This window comes from Thamnophis sirtalis, unplaced genomic scaffold, assembly GCF_051295495.1.
Source record: "Thamnophis sirtalis isolate CommonGarterSnake01/CBP01778 unplaced genomic scaffold, rThaSir2_p1.2 scaffold_11, whole genome shotgun sequence".
NCBI lineage: Eukaryota > Metazoa > Chordata > Lepidosauria > Squamata > Natricidae > Thamnophis > Thamnophis sirtalis.
The window spans coordinates 10269302-10291614 of NW_028261391.1; the positions used below are offsets into that span (position 1 = coordinate 10269302).

Sequence of the window (22313 nt, forward strand, 5' to 3'; positions counted from 1 at the left end):
ATTGCTTCTTGTCCTGCCTTCTGGTGCTTTGGAGAATAGGTTGACCCCCTCTTTGTGGCAGCCCCTCAAATATTGTAACACTGCTATCATGTCACCACTAGACCTTCAGAATGGAATAGAATGGGAATTGGAATGGAATAGAAATTTAAGATAGGATAGGATAGAGCAGGATAGGACAGGAATGGAAAATTGGGATGGGATGGGATAGGAATAGAAAATAGGATAGGATGGGAATGGAAAATTAGGATGGGATGGGATAGGAATAGGAGTAGAAAATGGGATAGGATAGCTTAGGATAGGATAGGAATGAAAAATTGGGATGGGATGGGATAGGGACAGAAAATAGGATAAGATAGGACAGGAATGGAAAATTAGGATGGGATGGGATGGGAATAGAAAATAGGATAGGACAGGAATGGAAAATTGGGATGGGATGGGATAGGAATAGGAGTAGAAAATGGGATAGGATAGCTTAGGATAGGATAGGAATGAAAAATTGGGATGGGATGGGATAGGGATAGAAAATAGGATAAGATAGGACAGGAATGGAAAATTAGGATGGGATGGGATAGGAATAGAAAATAGGATAGGCTAGGATAGGATTGGAATGGAAATTAGGATACGATGGGATAGGAATAAAAAATAGGATAGGATACGATAGCATAGGAATGGAATGGAAATTAGGATGGGATAGGGTAGGAATAGGAATAGAAAATAGAATAGGATAGGACATGTTAGGAATGGAATGGAAAAATGGGATGGGATGCAATAGGAATAGGAATAAAAAATAGGATAGGATAGGATAGGATAGGAATGGAAAATTAGGATGCGATGGGATAGGAATAAAAAATAGGATAGGATAGGAATGGAAAATTGGGATGGGATGGGATAACATAGGATAGAGGAATGGAATGGAATGAAATAGAAGAATAGATCTTCATTGGCACTTTAAATGTAAACTAATCAGCGTACATTAAAATGAAATGCCGTTGCATTTCTGCTCTCTAAGAATAACCATTAAGCATAAACCCACATATACGACCCAGAGAAACATCACCGTCTGCTTCGAATGCATACATGAGTAGATGAGACCATTCCCATATATTGGGGCTGGGCGGAGAGGGGGAGGGAAGGTGAGGGAAGCAGGAGATGAGGAGGGGGAACCTGGGACAAAGCGAGATCCAGCTGAGCTGCGGCTCCTTCTCACTGCAGGCGCCTCCCGGGTGGAGGAGGGGGGAGGGCGAAGAGCCGGAGCGCGCGCGCTCCTCTCTTTGAATTCGCGCCTGGGTGGGCGGAGCCTGCCGGAGGGGCGGATCCGAGAGGCGGAAGAGCGCGCGGGCGCTTTTACGACAGGTCCTCCCTCGGCTTACGGCAGGGCTTCTGAGGGGCGCCGAGCCTCTTTGCGAGGGAGGGCCGCGGGTGGTTTCCCGCCTTTTTTTGGTTCCCTTCCCGCGGGGCGTGTGAAGGAGCGCGGCAGGCATGGTGAGTGACCTGACCGCCCACCCACCCTACTTTACCGGCGGCGGATGGGACCTTAACCTTCCCTTAACCTGGCTTGTCTATGGCGGCCGGCTGGGAATCCCGGGCGCGGTCGTGATATAGCCGGGAATCCTGGGGGTTGTAGTCCCAGGATGCTGAGGTAGAGGCGCAGGACGGGAAACGACCTTTTCCAGAGGGTTTTGCTTTGCCTGAGGGGGGGGGGAGCCCTGAACCCCCGGTTGTTCAACAGCCAGTTCCCCTCAAAAAAGCCCAGGAGAGATTTTGCACGGGGTTTCGGCCTCCTTTTAGGCCAGAGGTCTTCAAACTTGGCAACTTTAAGACTTATAGAGGTCAACTGAATTCTGGGAGTTGAAGTCCACAAGTCTTAAAGTTGCCAAGTTTGGGGACCCCCCTATTTTAGGCCGTCATGTGAATGTTCTCCTCAGAGCAGAACTTAAAACGGAGCTAAACTGAGGAATAATTGGTTGGAGTTCCTCTGGGGGTGGGGGCTTTTCCCTGAGGAAGGGCAGGGCTGTTTCACCACTTTATTGCCCATGATTTTGAGTAGGGAGGAATATCCTGGCCTGTTTTTGTTATACCCCTGATCACTTTTCGCTGATTCTTAGCCCCAGGGATGGTAGGTTAAATTGGTTAATTTTTATTTTATTTAGTTTGTCAAAGATAACAGGTATAAGTATAAATGTAAGTATGAACACAGGAAATGAGTATGAATAAATGGAGACAGTAGGACAAGGACAGAAGGCCCACTGGTGCGCTTATGCATGCCCCTTACAGACCGCTTAGGAAAGGGGTGAGGTCGACAGTAGACAGTCTTAGGTTAAAATTATGGGGGTTTGGGGATGCAACAACAGAGTCAGGTAGAGCATTCCAGGCATTGACACACACTGTTGCTGAAGTTGTATTTTCTGCAATCAAGTTTGGAGCGGCTTATCCTGCCTTTTTGTATGTTTTTGATCAAACTCAACATAGTTAATATAGGTAATACTCCTTCCTTCCTTCTTTCTATGCTCCCCACCACAACCTGTAAAGTGGGATGGGCTGAGGGAGAGCAACTGGCCCAAAGTCACTGAGCTGGCTTTCATTGACTTAAGATGAGACTAGAACTCACAGTCTCCTGGCGATTGGCCCAAAGTCACCCAGCTGGCTTTCTTAGCCAAGGTGAGATTAGAACTCACAGTCTCCTGGCGATTGGCCCAAAGTCACCCAGCTGGCTTTCTTAGCCAAGGTGAAATTAGAACTCACAGTCTCCTGGTGATTGGCCCAAAGTCACCCAGCTGGCTTTCATTGGCTAAGATGAGACTAGAACTCAGTCTCCTGGTGATTGGCCCAATGTTACCTAGCTGGCTTTCATTGGCTGAGACTAGAACTCACAGTCTCCTGGTGATTGGACCAATGTTATCTAGTTGGCTTTCATGCCTAAGGGAGATCTAAACTTCATAGGTACCTGCAGCACCATTTTCTTCTAAATTACCCATTCAGGCTGCCTGGAAGAAGCATTTGGATATACTCCTTTTCTATGAAGTAAGGTATATAGAGCTCAGCTTTGTGGGACCTTCTTCCCTTACAAATGAGGTTTTGTCTGTCCATTCCAATGTTATAGATTACGGAATAGATTAGTTTTGCTCTGCCAATATCATTACTAAATACCTTAATACTATGGCTGGAGCAATCTTTGGTAGAACCTGAAGTGTGGAATTTATTCATTGCTGAAATTAAGCCCTCTCTCCAGCAGCTGATAAACTTAAACATGGCTGTCCTCACCTCTGTAGTTTTCTTGGCCGTAGTCTAAAATAATGCAGTGACAAACCATTCTTAAAGTTTTTACTGTTCATCAAAAGACTTGGGCAACTTAAAAGTTAAAGAAGAGAAATTCAGTATCCATCCACTACTTCTCCTTCAATCTCTGTTAAAGTTTCCACAGCACTGCAGTTGTGGTTAAATCAGTAACGTTCTCCCTATCTCACCTTCAGATGTATGGTTGTCTAGAGCCAAGGTGGCGCAGTGGTTAAAAGCAGCACTGCAGGCTACTGCTAGATCAGCAGGTCAGCGGTTCAAATCTCACCGGCTCAGGGTTGACTCAGCCTTCCATCCTTCCGAGGTGGGTAAAATGAGGACCCAGATTGTTGGGGGCAATATGCTGACTCTCTGTAAACCGCTTAGAGAGGCCTGAAAGGCCTATGAAGCGGTATATAAGTCTACTGCTATTGCTATTGCTATTGCTATTGTACAGGGTTTTCTGTTGGCTTAATAGGTCACTATATTAAAAGGTTTTTTTCCTTTAGATTTCTTCATATCCTTATAGGAGTGTTTCCCCCCAATTTCCCAGTCTATTTCATAGTCTTGCTTTTCCTTGGGGTGGACTCCAAAATAAAAATACCAAATCTGGGCTGCAAAATCTGGTTGCTTCAGAGCGTAAAGAGAGTTTTCTATATCTCTCTGCTGTCTTTTAATCTGATGACTGTCTGAATTTTGTAGCCATAACTGAAACACTAACCAGGTTAAACCTTAACTAATTTTTCAGAACCTAGTCAAGGTCAGCTAGGTGCTGCCATCTGCTGGGCTATTAAATAAAACTTAGTTAATTCACAGTTACTGTGTCGAAGGTTCTCAGTCATCCAGATAGAGTTGTCAGAGTTGAGTCAAGACAACCGGATTACTTGTTGGTTCAAAATGCTTCCCTGCTTATCCTAGCTTCTTTAGTCTGGGCATGTTGGTTAGGGAGGCCCAATATATGATATTTTAGGTGGCTTCATTTATCACCTAACCTAGATAGGCTCATTAGCTAAGTAGGCAGAGAGTAGTTAGGGAAGCGATTGACTGATTCTTTGGAAGCAATACTTGCCAAACCACTATATAAATCTGCAATGTTAGCAGGCCATATACTAGGGCACATACTCGATCATTCAAGAGAGGACGGATAGCACCATCTCTGGCAGCATTTTAAAAGGTCATTCAAATGCATTTTTTCTCTTTGTCTTTCATTTTTTTAAAGCTATGTCTGTTGCTGATAAATATTTGAACTTGCATTTTACTTAAAGTGATTATTTTAAAATTATTTAAATACCAGAGTCCTTTATAATTGGATATTGATTTTTACTATTTTTAAATATTTATGTCAGCCTCTGTTTCGCTACTTGCTTTCGGCTGCCATTGAAACGGGGAAGGGGAGGCATGGTATTTGGGAAGGGAAGTTTTAAGTACAGGAAAGATTGTGAAAAGGGAGTTTTGTTCTCGCCATCTACTGCGCATGCTGGAGATGGTGATTGGGCCCCCCAAGGCTAATTGTCCTGCATACCACCCTGATGATGCTTTTTGAAGATAGAACTCACATGACACCTGAGGGATTTGCAGATTGGACTAGGGATGGGATTACCAGTGGGAGGGGGTTGGGTCACATATTGATATCTATGATTTCGTGGGCTTTTGCCTCAGATCTTGCTTTGCTTAGCTGCTATCTTTTCATAACCATTAAAGGTACTCTTTAATTCTACAAAATAGAGTTAAGTGGTTTCTTTCTTGGTTGCTGAGGGAGGTTGGCTTGACAATTTTGGAGAAACTATGATCTTGAAAAAGTGGCTTATATATTTAAAATATATTAAATAAAATTGAAGTGTACCATCTGCTAGATACAATAGAGTTGCAATATTCTCGAGATACAAGCTACAATCTTTTAAGAGCAAAATTAAAAAGCCCCAAACTGATTGAATTTGCACAGCTCCCAGTTATTCTATTTTACCCTCACTGAAAAGAACTAGGCACTACATAAATTAAATATATTGAAATAATATACTGGAACTTCATCCTACTAAATTTTAGATATAAATTATTTTCTATTTAGGACCTTTGAGTAGCTGCATGGAAGCTGTTTTCCGTTGTGTTATAATACTTGATAAAAAACTAGGAACGTTGCTTATCTAATTTCTGATATAACTTCAAATATAGCTTATTAATTTGCATGAGAAATAAGTATTTCCCATGAGACTGCCTAAACTTAAATGAAAACTACCTGTGGAACATTTATGACTTGAAATTGTCAATCTAGAAATAAGGATAAATTTTCTGACAGTGAGAACAATCAACCAATGGAACAGCTTGCCTTCAGAAGTTTGAGAGCTTATGGACACTTTCAAGAAGAGATTGGACTGCCATTTGTCAGAAATGTGTATGGTCTCCTGCTTGGGCGGGGGGTTGGACTAGATGACCTATAAGATCCCTTCCAACTCTGTTAATCTGCAAATGCGTACTGGTATAATTATTTTGGAAAAGAGAATATAAAATCATACACATGCACATTCACACTGAAAGAACCCTATAAAATATATTCTTAACTCATGAGTATCTTAATTCATGAATTTGAAATTTAATGTATATTGTGATGAAAAATAAAAAAAAAACTTCCCGGGGACAATACTTTGTTTATTTTTTAAAATACTATTGTATCCAGCTGGAATAAAAATAACTCTTTAAGATTTCTGAGAACTTTTAAGAGCAGAATTTCTTATACATATGCAGTTATTTCAGAACAATTAAATTGATTTTCTAGCTCTCAGTTATGTTTGCAATACCTACATACACCCAAGATTTGTTCCAAAGGGTTGGTAGAAGAGACAAAGTAAAATCCCATTGGTGAAGTTATTCATTACAGTACCTATATAAGATTTGAAATTGGCATAATACAAGCTTCTGAATTATAGATCTCTGTTCGTCAAGAAGGCATAAACAAATCCAAAAATGTTTTGTGTCCTAGTTTTAAAAGAAAAGTACAGTATTCATGTTTCACTAGCCATATAAATCTAAGTTTCAAGATGACTTCCCTAATCATCCTCCCTTTCTCAGACACATACACACACAGAGTAAGTTCAGTATTATTTCAAATGCATGGAATTGAAAATTGTCAACTGAAGACCAGTATAATGTTTAAGCAATTTCTGTCTTAGATATTTGGTATATATTCAAAAAATCTTTTCACTGATAGTATACAAGCAAAATGTTCCTAAGTTAATATTTTATTTATTCCTTTTTTCCTTTCTTTTAGGCTGGTACTATGATAGTAGTTGGCCTGACAATAGCTGCAGCTGGTTATGCAGGTTTGTTCTTGGAAAACTTGCTTTATTTCTGCTTGTGTTAAATATGTACCCTATAACGAACAGTAGTATTACAGTCTAGTGTTTAGAAGCATAGACATCTGTCTACAAGACTATGTTGGATGGTTTAATAAACAGAAAGACAGTGGTTCTTGTAGATGGTTTCAGTGGCAGATTTGTTTGCCAAATATTGCTAATTATTTGATACATTTAATTTCATATCACATTTGTTATTGTGATGCCAGATTTGATGCTTTTAAGTTTAAAATAGATATCATAAATGTAGGCTCACATATCGTGGAAAACAGTGACTTGCTAACCATAGTTTATTGACTGACTCAACTTTTGTTAAGCATGGTTCACATAGCCATACTACATTACGGCTTAATGTAATTTGTAAATTGGCTCTGTATGACAATCTGTTTGAATTGCATCTGTATTATTGGACATAATTCTGCCTATGGCTTGCACATGGAAATTTGGAGTTTGGACCAAAATGATTTAAAATATGGTTAACACCTTCACCAGGGTGAGAGATATCAACTAGTTTAGGGAATTACTTAAATGACAGGAATTAGTCAACACGTACTTCAATTTATTGCATCTACAATAAATTGACAAGCTTCAAAAGAGAGGATGAATCCTCAGGTCCACTACCTGTGCTTGTATTCTATATGAAAAGATGGTATACTCTCAGAATTTATCGCATCAGAGGAAGCTGATCCCCAGGTTATGGGGCTTTCCATTCTTTGGGGTAGTCATACTTGGAATGCTGACAAAGTACCACAAGGTTATTGCAAAATGACCATTATGAAGGGGACAGTCCATTTATAAAGTATCTACCATGAAAGCTATGGACAATGACAAAACTTGATAATGCTAAAAGCATTAGTAACGTTAGTGAAATTTCACTCATCCCACTGACTTTTGTCTCTCTTTCAAGATAACTTTTTAAACTGATGTTTCCTCACCCTGCACACTTCCCTAGGTTAGGTGTTTGAGTCAATCGCACATGTATTATAATCTCATTACAATGCCACAGCTGTCTTTGTATGTGTAACTTGAAATTTGATTTTCTGAAAGAAAGGAACACCATAGTTAAAGAGCATCTGCCTTGCACTTTCGTTTCTGCTGCCCATACCTAATATAAATGGTTCTTTAAGGGATGTGCTGTTTAGTACCCTTGTAAGTAATCCTTAATTTAGATTACTTATTGTTGACTTTGTAAAATTCTTAAAATATATTGCCTTTTTAAAAATTGCATCAGTAAATGGTACTGGATTCTTTAAAATAGAATTTGAACTGTGCAAGGCAGAGGGAAAAACAATTTTGAGAGTGGTGTATACAGCCCTTCCTGGAATTTAGTAGCCTGAGTGCTGTGTGTGGGGAAAAATAAATTTAATCCTTTCAGTGGAATAGGAAGTACTGGACCTCTGTTTACGCTCTATTCAGCCTATTGCAATAGTAGGAAGCTTCTGTGGAAACATTAGATTTTGTCCATTTTGGCCTGGGATTGTCTAGTTGCCTCTACAGGTTCTGCAAATCTCACACTAAATAACTGAAATTGAATCTTTTCTTTCCTTTGAGGTCGCTATGCGCTGCAAGTAATAAAGCAAATGGAACCACAAGTAAAGCAAACACTGCAATCTCTGCCAAAAACGGTGAGTTTGTTTTTAATTCAATATTCTTTTGCAGCAATATCATCATCTTTGCTTACCATGGGACATGAGAGAGAAACAGTTCAATGCATAGGAATATGAGATCCCAAATTTGCCCGTTATAAGCCTTATGCTTATTACGGTGTGCAAATTAATTAAAAATAATTGCTGAGTTTTGTAGAAATATTTTTGTCTCAATGCTAGGAAAAAAAATGGATTAGTTGGTAATAATGAACTAAGCCACGTGGGAGGACATTAAAAGAAATAAATTGTGTCGCCTCTTCTACTTCTTGGCAATGTTGTATGTAATTGGATGATGTATTTTTTTCTATTTGCCACAATTGAGTGATGTGCATCTTTAATTTCTTATTGGTAGCATTGCATAATGCTTTCATAATAACAATATTTTATTTTCAGGCCTTCAGTGGTTATTACAGAGGTGGATTCGAAAGCAAAATGAACAAGCGGGAAGCTGCCTTAATATTAGGAGTGAGGTAAAATTAAAATAAAAAATCACAATATTTTCCAGGAAAAAGTGCATAAGAAAAGAATGGGAAACATGTTAGGTGGCGTAATTTTTGTAGCTATGATTTGAATAGTAAAAAGCTTATGGTAATCTTTTTACATCATACAGGCTGTAACTCTGATCAGAACATAACAGCCAATTTTATGTTCAGTATTGTTAATGACAAGGTCTCCAAGATATTGAATGGACATAGGGTGGATGCAAAATTTTCAGATCACTCTAGAACAGAGGTAGCATTTAGACTTATATAATATTTAGAGCCATGGTGATAGAGTGGTAAGAATGCAGTATTGCAGGCTAATTCTGCCGACTATCAGTAGTTTGAGAGTTTGAGACTGACCAGCTCAAGGTTGACTCAGCCTTCCATCCTTTTGAGGTTAATAAAATGAGGACCCCCAGATTGTTAGGGGCAACATGCTGACTCTGTAAACTGCTTAGAGTGTCAGCATATTTCCTCCCAACAATCAGGGTCCTCATTTTATCGACCTCAGAAAGATATGGAAAGCTGAATCAACTTTGATCTGGTCAGGATCAAACTCCTGGGAGTGGGAAGACTTAGCCTATAATACAGTATTCTAACCCACTGCATCACCACAGCTCTATAAAATTTTGAATGCTGTTTTATCAAGCAAACAGATTTGTCACATTTAAACTTCACTCAGCCAATTAAGCAAAGAAGTTCAATAACTGGGTGGTGTAATGAGGGGTCTGGTTTTTTTACTATCCTAATAAGACAATGGGGGAGGGGAGGGAATAAGTTTATTTGTATGCATAATTGCAAAACAATCATAATAAGCCATTTCTGTTTGTTGCTGGATTATCACAAAAATATAACATGCAGCTTGCAAATACGTATGTTAAGCAAACTGTAAAATTCAAAATATCCTCCTAATAGTCATATTGTGAAATGAGGTAGTGAACTGACATAGATGCAGTAATTTGTTTTTTTTAATAATAATCTGGGTGTTTTTTGATATTTTTCCTAGTTATAAATTATCTAATTAAAAAATAAACTGTTAGTCCTACAGCGAACAAAGCAAAAATCAGAGAAGCTCACAGAAGAATCATGCTTTTGAATCATCCTGATAAAGGTAAATCAGAAAATGTTAATATGTTAAATGGCTGTCTTCACCTGACTCATGTAAAATGAGACTCTCCTAATGGGGCTGCATGGGAACATTTTAAGAATTGAATTTAGAGATTTTGTGTTCTGTTTTCCTATTTTTTTATTTGAAAGTTGTGCATGCACACGAGGGGAAAACTAGAATTTTCTGATAAAATTCTATAGCCTGGCAAGCTATTGTTTCATTACCACTGCTGATGTAGTTAAGTGTTTTTGTATGTGGACCATTTGATTATTGAAATGACTAAAATGTTTTATTATTTTGAATATTCAGTTCACTGATCACATTTATTTCATTTACCAGAATAATGGAATAATTTCTGTCTTGTGAACATGACAACCATATTTTCCTCTTTACCAGGTGGGTCTCCCTATGTTGCAGCCAAAATTAATGAAGCTAAGGATTTACTGGAAAGTCAAGCTAAGAAATGAGAACTCATCACTGACTTTAACAATTAGAATATATTTTCAAAATAGCCCAAAGACAAATGAAGCTGTCATACATGCCAAAAGGAAATCGTTTTGATGTAGGGCACATCCTCCTCTCTGGTTATTTTCAGAAATTAATGTCAACTACAACTTCTGATGCACTTCTAATGAAGTGCAAGCTTTGTACAGAACCCATTAATCAGATAGTAATATCTGAAATTCAGAGTTATCATTTTAGATTAAAAAATTAGCAGGATAAATATGAACATCCAAGATTCTGCTGAAAACACCTGTGGGGTTTAATAATATTTTGAAGTAATTTATTTCTCAGCTGAGAACAGCTGTATTATTTTATCATAGAATTATGGTGCAGTATTCTTCAAAAATGATTTTTATTACCATGATTGCTGAGCAATAAAATTCGTACAGTATTTCTTTATATGTGCATAAGAAAGTGGTGTTATAGTACAGTTGCTCTCGTAAGCTGGTCTATATCTTCCCGCTGGTTAAACAGCCATTCATGAGCGAGAACCAAGTTGGTAGTCTCCAACTTTCTAATATAAGCATTTAAAATGAGTTTTCAATTCTTCATACTAAGAAAAGCTTAGATTTATTTCTAAATAATGGCTCCTGCCTTTGTGAACATTTGAAGATGATTAAAATGGGAAAGAACTAGGCTTGAAATTGTCATGGATTTAAAAAATCCAAGTATTAAGCGTGGTGAATAATGTTCTTTCCTGTGTCTTAAATGTAAGGTAGAATTTTCCCCACTTTAAATGTAGAGGGGAAAAAAGAGTTCTACGGCTTTTTAATTGATTTTTGTGGCTTCTAAAACACTGTTCAATTTATGTTACAAAGCATGTTGCTCAACCTATTCTGGAACCTGTATGCTTTTTTTCACTTTTCTTTATCTTGGAGGTTGCCTAATTTGTTACCCAGATCAACTGGAGTTGCTTGGTCCATAATTGAATCTAATTAGAGCAAGAAGCTCTTGGAATTCTACATTTGAGTGAGTAGTTTGGGGAATTTTTATGTGGGACTTTAGGGAAGGGTATGAAGTACTTGGAAATGGCAGATTTATCTAGAGAGGATTATATTATTATATTCTACATTTTAGGCAGAATTCAAGACACAGCATCAACAGTCATAAATATAAATACTGGAAATTATAGATTTCTTCCCAAAGGGATCTGGATAAATTTAGGAAGCAATGTAAAACAGGCCATCTGGAGCAATTTTGACTTTTTCCTGGTACCATGTTCTGTCACTTGTAGTATGGATATTGTATTTGCCTACCTAGACAATAGGAAGAAATATATAGGAAGAAATACAACTACAGAAAACGTGAACAAACTATCTCCAGTAATTTAGGAAGGGTGGAAGACGACAGAATAGTTCTGTGAAAGAGCACATGAAAATGGGGAGACATGGCAACCATTAGGAGAATGGAAGAATATTACACATAAGATCAAAGGATAAGACACTAAACCAGTGGTCCCCAACCTTTCCAGCTCGGCGGTGGGTGGGTAGGTGAGAACCTCCATAATTTTAAGGTAGCAGAAAGGTGGCAATTCAAAGTAGTCTATGGATCACTAGCAGATTGTGCTAATAGAAATATAATCATTTTGGTTCCACCACAAAACCGCGGTAGACTAAAGCGACTAACGCTAACCCTTAACCTAACCCTAACGCTTAACGTAACCCTAGACCTAACCCTTAACCTAACCCTTACCTTTATGTGAATCGGCTTGCTTTAAAAGCGCTTTTTAAAGTGCCCTTTTTTCTCCGCGGTCGTATTTGTCACACTGCTGATGACGTCAGGTACGCGCTTTAATTGGGCACGCTTTAGTGGACCGCGGTTTTGACGGGTCACGATCATTTTTCCAATAAAATGTTACTAGGAATCTTAAAAACCCACTGTTGCAAGCATAGTATTTCAACCAAGTTACATTTGAAATAGAGACCATTTATAGTTGAGACATTAAGAAGGAAGTTGGCAAGAACGTATTGAAGCAGAATTAAATGATAAGACAGAAGATAAAAGTCCAAACTCTAGAAGGAAGTGTTGAAAGAAGTTGACATCCTTACCCTGAAGAAATCTAGGAGATATTATAGTGATTTTAAATAAAAAGAAATGTTTCATAAATTTGTTAGCATAAGTGAACTCTCTCTTTCCAGAATAATTGTCACCAGTTTTCTGCATGGTATAAACATTAAATACTTTGGATTTTTTTAAAAAACACTTCAGAGGGTCATGGGCAGGATACACCAATTCTTACAAAGGAAAAAAAAAAACAACCATGAATAAAATAAAGACAATGAGTAGTAGTAGTAGTAGTAGTAGTAGTAGTAGTAGTAGTAGTAGTATCCCAGATGGCAGTGAGCCGGCTTTTGAAATTACAGTGGCATTGACAAGAATATGGCAGGAACTGCAAGGCAGCTACAGGGAATGCTAAGGAATAAGTATGACCCCAAAGCTAAACTTTTCTTAATCTACAGGGGAGAGGCATGGTTCTAGGACTTAGTTCTAATTTTGTCTCCTTGAAAAAAGATGATTTCCCTCTCCAAAAGCAATGCATTCTGTGTGCTACATCAGCAATGAAGTCAGACTTGCTCTTGAGATAAAATGATATGGGATATCTAATTAGAATGCCAGGATTTTTAGGGTCAAATTTTAAATTGGGGAGAGAATCCATTTGGGAATTGAATTTTACCATTTCCCCCTAAATTGTCCTATTACTGGTTTCTATGCAATAACCAGTAAAAAGGAAAGACATTTAGATCTGCAAGTTAAATGAGGAACAATGTTGCCAGCTACAAAAACCTTTCAGAAAATGACATTAATATACTCTTTCATTCAAAGGCAATGCCTCCATGAGAACTTGTGTCCAACCCTTGTATAACAAATTAATAACTAGCAAATGTTTAAGGATCAACCAATGGAAGATCAAGGTTTATTTTTCTACCAGCATACAAAAACATATTGCACATCAAACAACCAAAAATAAAAATACTCTAAGGACTAACATATGTAGTTTATACAGAATAAACTTTCTGGAAATTGATCTTTTCAGTAGTTCTGGTTATCTTAATGGACATGACTAATTCAGAATTAAGTGTTTTAACTAAAGCTATGTTTGATTTTTAAATACTGTACAGTTTAATAAATAAATCAAACAAAGCCTCAATGTAGAACAGTCACTGCCAATGTCACCCAATATCCCTGCAGATTGAGAATTTAATAAATGTATTCCAGTGGTCTGCAGTTTTCCCCCACTACATACAGCATTTAAAAAACATGTATTAAAACAGACCAGTTTCCAGACTAAACTAATGGAGAAATTACAATTCAGTGCAAAATATTTTAGACTGCATTTTTTTTTCTAGTTTTCCCTCAGGTGAAGAAGTGGTTGCATATTATTAAAAATGTAATAAAAGCAGCTAATGCTTTCATAAAGTAGGTTATGTTAGGGATTTCCCCCCACACATCTGTCATATTTTGAAAACAAAATAACGTTTCCTATAGCCAGCAATTTGTTTTTATTTAAATGTTACATATACTATTCTCAAGGCACATCTGATGATATTTATAACACAGTAGGTGTCAAAGTATGTTCAACATTGGATTTTTTTTCAGGATCCCTCCCTGTTGTTTTCCAAAATGGAGGAACTGAAAGTGCGATGTCAAGATTCGCAATCCATATTCTATCTTTGGCAAGCTTATACAAGCACTATTGTAAAATGTAATGTAAAAGAACTGTAAACTAGGAACTCTTGTTTATGAAACACCATTCAACACAGCTTCTTCCTGTTTATTTCCGTCTTCTTGTATAGTACTAGGCTTTTCTTCAGGACTAAGTTGCTGCTTGGAAGATTCAGTCCCAGAAACCACTGCCGGGCCATTTACCGCTTTTTCAGAAAGGCCAACCTCTTCAATCACATCTTTCACCTTTTAAACGGGGGGGGGAAAAATAAGACTCGGTGACGAGAGAACTGTCAATCATTACAGCATAATTAATACACCCCCACTCCAATTTCAGACTTCATAAGAAAATCCACAGAAGGTATTAATTTTAGAAAGATGATTAGATGAACATTTTACGTGTAATAGTGGATGTTACACCCAGTTATCTGTAGTACCTATGTATTTAAATCATTCCTAAAATCCAGTTGAAAACACTGTCAAATGAACAAGGTAGGTAATTATCTCTAGACATAAGCTACATTCTTGCCTTAGGCGGCCATTCTTAGAAAGCTGGAGAATGTGATTAGGGCAAGGTATTCTTAACAGAAGTTGTCTAAATTGGCTAATAAATTTGTAACATATAATTTTCCTATTTTCATAGAGCCCTCCAAATTGGCAAACTTTTTTCAGCACCTAGAGAGAGATGTAGTAGTTTACATAATCTTTGAAGTAAATTCATAAATAGGTATTATGTACAGATAAAAGTTTTCCCTATCCAGTCGTGTCCAACTTTGTTAGCCAAGGGAGCCAGCCAGCATTGTCCAAAGACTTTTCCAGCATGACATCATACCGCAACACAGAATGTATGGAAAAAAAACACGGAACACTATTACCTTCCCACCAAAGTGGTAGCTATTTATTTACAAGCTCACTCTGTCATGTCCTGAACCCAGGCTGCTGGTTTTCCAGCTGACAAGCTCGGCTTCTAAACCACTGAGCCACTGTGCCCCCTCTAGCTAGGTATTAGTTTGTACTTTTATTGTTTCTTACCGTTTCCTTCTTGTTTTTACCCAGTGTTTCCTTTGGGAGGTTTCTTTGTCTACTCTGAGATTCTGCTCTTGATATATAATCAGCAACTGTAACTGTGAGGAAAGAGATTTTCAGGCTTTTACGTTTAGGAAACATCCAACTGTTGGTTAACAATCCAAAAGGATAAATCATGTCTATCCTTTTACGTTCCAAGGCTCATATTATACAAATTCAGTCATCTTTTGAAGCCCTCCAAAATAAGAAAGACCTAATGGTTAATCCTGAAGTTTCATGCAGCTAATTTAAATTAAATCCATATTGACCTGTTTTTGCTTTTTTTTGGTCAGTTTCAAAATATTTTTGCCTTATTATCAAAAGAGAACTCTACGACTTTCCTAAAGGGGGGGGGAGGTATATTTAAAGGTATTGAAGATTTGAAAGATGGTCCAGATTTTGAAAAGAAACCTGGGAAATGATTTTAAAAAAACATGCTTTAATCCAAACTGGTGAGAGACTTGAGGCAGATGGATACAGAGCCCAAATCTTTTTGAGGATGTTCTTCGATTTAGGAACATTTTTTCTGAAGTGAGAAATATATGAAAAATTGAAGGGGTATTAATATCCCACCTTAGCCATGAAAGCCAGCTGGGTTTGGCCAATCCCTCTTTTAGCCCAACCCACCTCACAGGGTTGTTGTGAGGAAAATAGAAGGAGGAAGATCACACGTTTATTTAATTTATTGGCCACTCAACTTACCATAGGGTAACTGGGTCACTTACAATGTTAAAAGGATAAAACACTACAAATCCTATACTCAATACAAATAAAATACTATAAAAATATACTCAACCCTCACTAAAAGATTGGGAAGGAGGGAACAGGATAAGTTTTTTGGGGGAGGCGGGATCTGTTATTTATCAGCCACCCCCTTCCCATTGGAGCCCCAAGCCAATTGGTGGAGTCAGGTCTCTGGCAGAACATCGGGCAGGTTGGAGCCAACCTCAGCACCTTAAGTGATTGATAGAAACAATTGAAGGCAGGATATTGATACAAATCTTAAAATAGTAAATGCTTTTCTTTTGGAGAAAAGTATTCTTAGGTCAGGAAGTACTTTGGCTCATTGTTTCCTTTTGACTCCATATAGCAACTATATTTTCCAATATAGTTTATTGGAAAAGAATTGGGGGAAGAAGTATTAAAATGATTTCTGCATGATGAACACGGTGTAACGAATAAAGAAATTCACCATATGGCCAAAATTGTGCAGCATATCTGAAAATACTTCCCAGCAGTGGCTGTCATCCCTCTCAGAATTTAAGATTAATTGATCAAAAAACATACTGCCTTAATTTGCTAAGGATCCCTACGGGTGCAATATTTCTGATTACTATATTTCTCCAGTGAAGTCATACTGCAGTTCTCCAGAATTAAAGTGAAACAATCAGAAGCAAATTGAGAAAGCAATTTTTAATTATCCATCAAAGGATTTTTGTGGTTAACTGATCAATATCATGTGTCTATTATTCTATAGCATTTTGTGGTGTGAAATCCATTTCCTTTCATTTTTAATTGTACTCAACTGTTCATAAGCCTTTGAACTCTACAGAAAGAGGACACGCTAATATTCTGGAACTTGTTTAGCAAATGCAAGATGTTTACAAATGCAACAAACATGGATTGTTCTGGAAACTAAAATCTGCACTTTTAAGATGTTAGTACATATTTAAAGATGCATCAAACCACAATGGCAGACAGAACATGCAACTATTTTTTGCTTTACAGCAGTTGTGTGATTTCTGTTGTCCTTGAAATGCTTATCATATTGATTCAAAATATGAGACAGGCAAATACCATGCAAGTCACTTCATGTTTTATTGCAGCACTAATAAGCTGGCCAACATTCCTACTAACAAGTAGTTGCCAGAAATGAGCCTCACCGAGCAGTGTTGCTTTCATTATGGCATATATTTCCATTCTGACATCTACAAATCATTCCATTTTAATGATGCTTACACTGGGAGCATGACCAGTTTATAAGACACTAATGTTAGTTACTGGAAGATGAGTAACTAGTAATTTCTCAGCCTGTAGTCTTAGTTATTAAGTAATTATTATTTACAAAAGGCACTTCACACGCTTCAGAGGTACACAAACAGACATGGAGCATTCCTTCATGCTTGTGACCTGAGGTGGGCCACCTTTCCACTTAAGTTACCTGGCTGTCTATCTTCTGCCTGACCCCTGAAGCGACGCCTGCGACTACGGTTGCGTCGCTGGGGTTTTTTTTCTCTATCATCTGCAATTGCAAAGTTGAGGCATGAACCATTTTACAGATGGTTTTTTTCTCAGCACAAAGCAGAAAGAAAAAGGCCCATTTCACCCTTCCAAGTGGAGTAGCAACAGTATAAGACCATGTTTAAATTGGCATTAATTTATGTTGATACCAAAAGATAAAACACTGGTTCAAGGAATCATTTCCCCGTCTTATTAGAAATGTTTCTCCTTGATGAACTTTGCATAAACTATTATCACAAAATGGCAGTTACAGAATGCTGAGACACACCTACCCGCAAAGAAGTCCTACTGACTTCAATTATTTTTAATTCTGTTAGTTCCGCAAATTTAAGCAACAAAATCACTCGGGCCCTACCAAAGATAAAGTGGATGTTACGTTTACATTTATTTATTCTAAATGGGATTTTAAAATCTTCCAAGACTAAATCAACTTTACATTTCATGGTAGGTACAAAATGGATACTTGCTTGTTGAGATTTGGAACAAATGCTCTGTTTTTCTAACACGGTGTAAAATCGGTTCAAACCAGAAGGATTTTAATGCAATTATAAGAACATAGCCTCAAATATTCTGGTTACATGGAAGTAACATCTTTAATTATGCAAACAGTTAACATTATATTAAATTACAATTAGAGTGGTGACGATGAAAATGTAGAGTAATTGACTGTAATAGCACATTACAATTATACAAGTTTATGGGTATGAACCTCTTCGGTTTTGTTACAAGTGATTTACATACCTAAGCCATTTTCATTAACTGACGCCGTGTCAGATTCTGTCATGCCATCCATTAAGGAAGCATCTTCATCAGTCCTCCGTCTGCGAGATCGCCTGCGTCGGTTCGTGGTGTGATGCGATTCGCTTGCATCAGTATCTGCAGTCTGATCAGACTCTGTGTTATCCAGTAAGCTATAAGGATTGCTGTCTGGATCTTTCAGCACTAAAGTAATGACAGGGACAAAAAAACCCCCACAAAGGCCAGAAATGGCACATAAATTTGTGTTGTTTTCATCTACCGTTTTAAACAAAATGTTACGAGGGTAACTAAGTACAAAGTAATCTAATCCCAAACACGCATACTAATATGGCAAGCAACGTAGGAAAAATCTGAAACGTTCTTGAGAACGTGAGAATATTGCTCTTGAAAGGGAAACAAAAGCTACAGAGTAGATGGCTTTGGAGGTTGTAAACATCAAGGCCATTGCTTTAATTCCATCCTCCAGAAAATCCCAGAGGCAATTTGTTTTTTATTCATCTTCTCAGGTAAATAGACATAAATTTCTGTCTCTTTCTGGCATTCTTCAAATTAGGATAGAAATAAAGAGGGAAGAATAAGCACATCATAGGTACTAGAATTCTTTCCTGTAGTGTTTATATGAGATATTTATGAGATATTGGAAAATACAAGCAGGCTGCTTCAACTTAGGGTTTGTGAGCAGGAGACATTTCTTTGAATACAGAAATGGATAATATCCTAAAGCAGCTGCCCAACTGTCTCCCAATGACGGGAAATTTTCTTGGAGTGTTATTCTCCACAGCCCCAGTCTATTTTTAAACTTGATATTTCCTTTCCTCAATTGTCTCACAATATTAGCTTTGGTCCTGTTTGGTTAAGTTTTCAGAGTCATCCCACTGAGAGACTGATATAAAGGACTTTGAACCCCTTTATATAATTTCTTTCCAACAGTCCATTGGATGAGAAAAAATAAAATGGCAACACAAAAGCATTCAAAATTCAAAATTTAATAACCTCAGTGAATCAAGGCCAAGGCCCATCTTCTTATGGCAATTGAGAAAGTACTCTGGCATGCTTGAAGCAGGTACAGAAATTCCCGTGGTTGTTCGCTGGGAGCATGTTACCCCCAACTCAGAAATAACACTGAATGTTTCAAGCTTTTTTTTTTAACCAGCACGCTCATCTAGGTTCCTCTTAAAACTCATGGTCCTACCACAAGTAGTTCTTGACTATGACTGGTTGCTTAGCAAATAGCTAATAACCCCGATTAATGACTCTATTAACCCGCTTGCAACACTGTCCTTATCTCTTAGAATATTTTCTGAAATACCTACAACTTTCCAAATCAGATCAGAAGGTGCTCAGGATCGATCTGATTTTCCCCAGGGATTAATTTAAAAGCTTTTCTGCTATTGCTTTTCGTGTTATGCAGCAGTAGACCTCGCAATCTGAATTTGACCTTCCGGATTAGAGAATCCCATGGCCCAACACCAGTGACGTCAACATGGCCTCCCCACCACCACTATTTAGCAACCTATCCTGTTTGGCTGAGATGAAAAATGTGGAGCTCTCTAAAGAATTATTTACATCTAATTACTTTGTGAATTGAGATAATGAACTTGAAAATGATAGCAGTAGAACTTTCTGGTATAAATTTGAAACATGTTCTCCATACCAGAACTGATAGATGACTTCCCACCTCGCGGTCCACCTCGGCCCCGACCCCCAGAAACACTACGTCTTCCTCCTGGTGGGCGTCTTCGGCTGTCGCGCTGGTGTAGGACCTCCCTATCTTCATCCCCTGCTAGTGACCAATCACTCAGTTCGTCTTTTCTTTCTGATTCTGTCTCAGAGGGATTAGATAGCTCAGAATTTGTTCCTTTAGGAAGAAAATGGGAACCAAAAGAATACAAGCATGAATCAGCAAAATACTTATAAGGATCTGAATCATTTCAAAGGCACAAAGAAATACCAAACTCTAACAGGCATTTGGATTTACTGGTTTTTAAGGAGGAAATTACTATTTGCAAACTATATATCTAATATCAGGACACTTATTGTAGTTGGTGGAACTTAATCCAAAAGGTAGACTAGATGTATTAGACGAGATCCAAATTAGAAAACAGATGATGCTAAGAGAGATCAAAAGTATATGAAGACAGTTAAGAGCCAACATATTTTAAAGTCTACTGCTTTTAAGGAATGAGTCCTAGCTGTTTGTTAACTATGTGATACTGTTAGTGGGAAAAATGCTCCCAAAACAAAACCCACAAAGAATCACACATAAGAGCCATGTGTTCTACAGCAGATGATGATGTAGTCTGGATGGGCGAAACAGGGGAGCGATATCACTTTTAATAAAAGGTGCCCTCATTTTCTGTCATGCACAATACATATTTTGAGATAATGAACCAGTGATTATTCATTATATTTCTGCTTCCAAACTTGCACTTTTTTCCTGAAATGTATGCAGAAAAGAAGAGAAAACCCAAGCAAAATTGTTCATTAATCATAGTTTCAAGATCCATTAGAAATTTTCAGACCAAACTACCATTCCCGATAGCTTCATGACAATAGGGATTCATTTACATACCGTGTTTCCCCAAAAATAAGACAGGGTCTTATTTTCTTTTCACCCACAAAATATGGCTTTGGCCTGATTATCAGGGGAGGGCTTATTGTTTTGGGGTTGCTGGGCAGCTGCTCTCTTGCGAGCGGGCTCCCGAACGGCTGTGTTGCACTGCCGCAGCAGCACTGCATAGCAGCCATGAGGTGACCATGCTTACAAGCAGCCGCCCGGCAACCTCCCTTTCCAGCTGGGCACAGCACCATTCACTGACCTATGGATATCGCCAAGCCGCATGAGCGCCTGTTTGCCGCCCTCCGGCTCCCGCGGCTTGGTGCCTTCGGAATGCCCCTAGGTCAGTGAATGGGTCTCTGCATGGCCGGATAAGGGGGCTGCTTGAGTCGCTTTGCCGCTCCCTGCTTGCACGACTACCAGGCTCATTATGCCTTTGCCTAACTTTCCCTGTAGACTCAGGGCATCTCTGCTACCGCCGCCACATGGCTTTTTCTGCGGCTTCCAAAGCACGGAGGTAGGATGCCGAGTCTTTCGGCAGTTGCTGCTCTGGGAGTACACTCTATGGTTGTGGGCTGGCTGCCGGCAGAACATACTCCCAGAGTGTACAACTGTAGAGTCTATTCCCAGAGTGGCAACTGCTGGAAGACTCAGCACCAAGCAACCTGAGCCTTTGCCCTCCACCTCGTTCCTGCAGCTTGGCTCCTTCGGGATACTGCTAGGTCAGTGAGCGGCGCTATGCCTGGGCGGAGGGGTGGTGATTGTCCAGGGGGTTTATTTTCGGGAAAGAGCTTACATTTTTGTCCACTCAAATAATGTGGCATGGCCTTATTTTCAGGACATGTCATATTTTTGGGGAAACACGGTAATTGGGTTTATTATTCAAGATTGAAGACATTGGCTTATGTATCCACATTCCAGTACTTTGGGTCTTGTGTTATGAACAGTCTATGGTGTTCAGTTATTAAGGAAACCTGTTATTTATAACTTCTCTTAGCAAATTAAGTCTGATCTATTCAATATGAATCAATAATCTACGAAAGAGGAATTACCAATATTTGTATTATTTAGAGGTATTATGTTGATATTATATAACACAGCTAACATAGTTACCAAAAATTTAATTCCAAATTATAAACTCTGCAGACAATGATTTATATTTTTTGTTTTTCTATCGAACTAAAGTAGGACAGAAAAAGTATTGAAGCTTTTCAACTTTTGGGGAAAACTCTTGAAAATACCCCCGACAGCCTAGAAAACCAATGAATAGATTGCAGAACAAGTCAATTCAGAGTTCTCATTGAAAGAATAATTAATCAGACTTCTCTGCAAAAACCCAATTCTCTTCAGAAGTCTATAATTCCAAGAAAGATGGAAAGAAAGAGAAGAAAAAAGACAATCAGCAAGCTGGATGCACTCAAATACAATGGACCACACCGGAGATAGATCATCCAGGTCAGTCTATGTCAGGGATGTCAAACTCAAGGCCCAGGGGCCGGATACGGCCTGCAAGGTATTTAGATCTGGCCTGTGGGGCCACCATGGAAACAGCGAAGGTCTGGGTGCTTCTGTCAGCGACAACAGAACTCAGGAGGACATGTGGCCACGCCCATGCCGCCCCCCCCCCCCCAGCGGTGAAACACAACCCTGATGCAGCCCTCAATGAAA

The 22313-nt window shown here is 38.5% G+C and overlaps 2 protein-coding genes across 7 annotated transcripts in view; one reads left to right on the top strand and one right to left on the bottom strand.

Moving 5' to 3' along the window:
* Positions 1-1345: 1345 nt before the first annotated feature.
* Positions 1346-22250, top strand: DNAJC19 (DnaJ heat shock protein family (Hsp40) member C19). Of its 5 annotated transcripts, XR_015697983.1 has the most exons (8): positions 1346-1482; positions 6536-6587; positions 8172-8245; positions 8660-8736; positions 9789-9859; positions 10196-10252; positions 11239-11329; positions 13958-14284. XR_015697983.1 is itself a non-coding variant. In XM_087725194.1 (7 exons), the coding sequence occupies exons 1-6, from the start codon at positions 1480-1482 to the stop codon at positions 11283-11285; spliced, it is 324 nt and encodes a 107-aa protein (XP_087581320.1). In that variant the 5' UTR covers positions 1346-1479; the 3' UTR covers positions 11286-11329; positions 21831-22250. The 5 variants fall into 5 exon arrangements, 4 of the variants coding, with proteins under 4 accessions (XP_087581320.1, XP_087581319.1, XP_087581321.1 ...); XM_087725194.1 differs by lacking the exons at positions 10196-10252; positions 13958-14284 and adding an exon at positions 21831-22250; XM_087725193.1 differs by lacking the exon at positions 10196-10252.
* FXR1 (FMR1 autosomal homolog 1) overlaps positions 13245-22313 on the bottom strand; it is a 37180-nt gene continuing 28111 nt past the window's right edge. Inside the window, exons 13-17 of one of the 2 annotated variants that reach the window (XM_087725190.1) lie at positions 19743-19946; positions 18071-18271; positions 17250-17330; positions 15056-15147; positions 13245-14269 (exon numbers count right to left, since the gene is read on the bottom strand). In XM_087725190.1, the coding sequence (XP_087581316.1) occupies positions 14099-14269; positions 15056-15147; positions 17250-17330; positions 18071-18271; positions 19743-19946 (749 nt within the window). In that variant the 3' untranslated portion in view covers positions 13245-14098. The remainder of the gene's footprint in view (positions 14270-15055; positions 15148-17249; positions 17331-18070; positions 18272-19742; positions 19947-22313) is intronic. The other variant, XM_087725191.1, reaches the window with a different exon arrangement.

Coding starts and splice junctions, on each gene's coding strand:
- DNAJC19 (XM_087725192.1), top strand. Junction 6,588..8,171: donor AGCTGCAGCTGGTTATGCAG/GTTTGTTCTTGG, acceptor CTTTCCTTTGAG/GTCGCTATGCGCTGCAAGTA. Junction 9,860..10,252: donor TTTGAATCATCCTGATAAAG/GTAAATCAGAAA, acceptor CCTCTTTACCAG/GTGGGTCTCCCTATGTTGCA.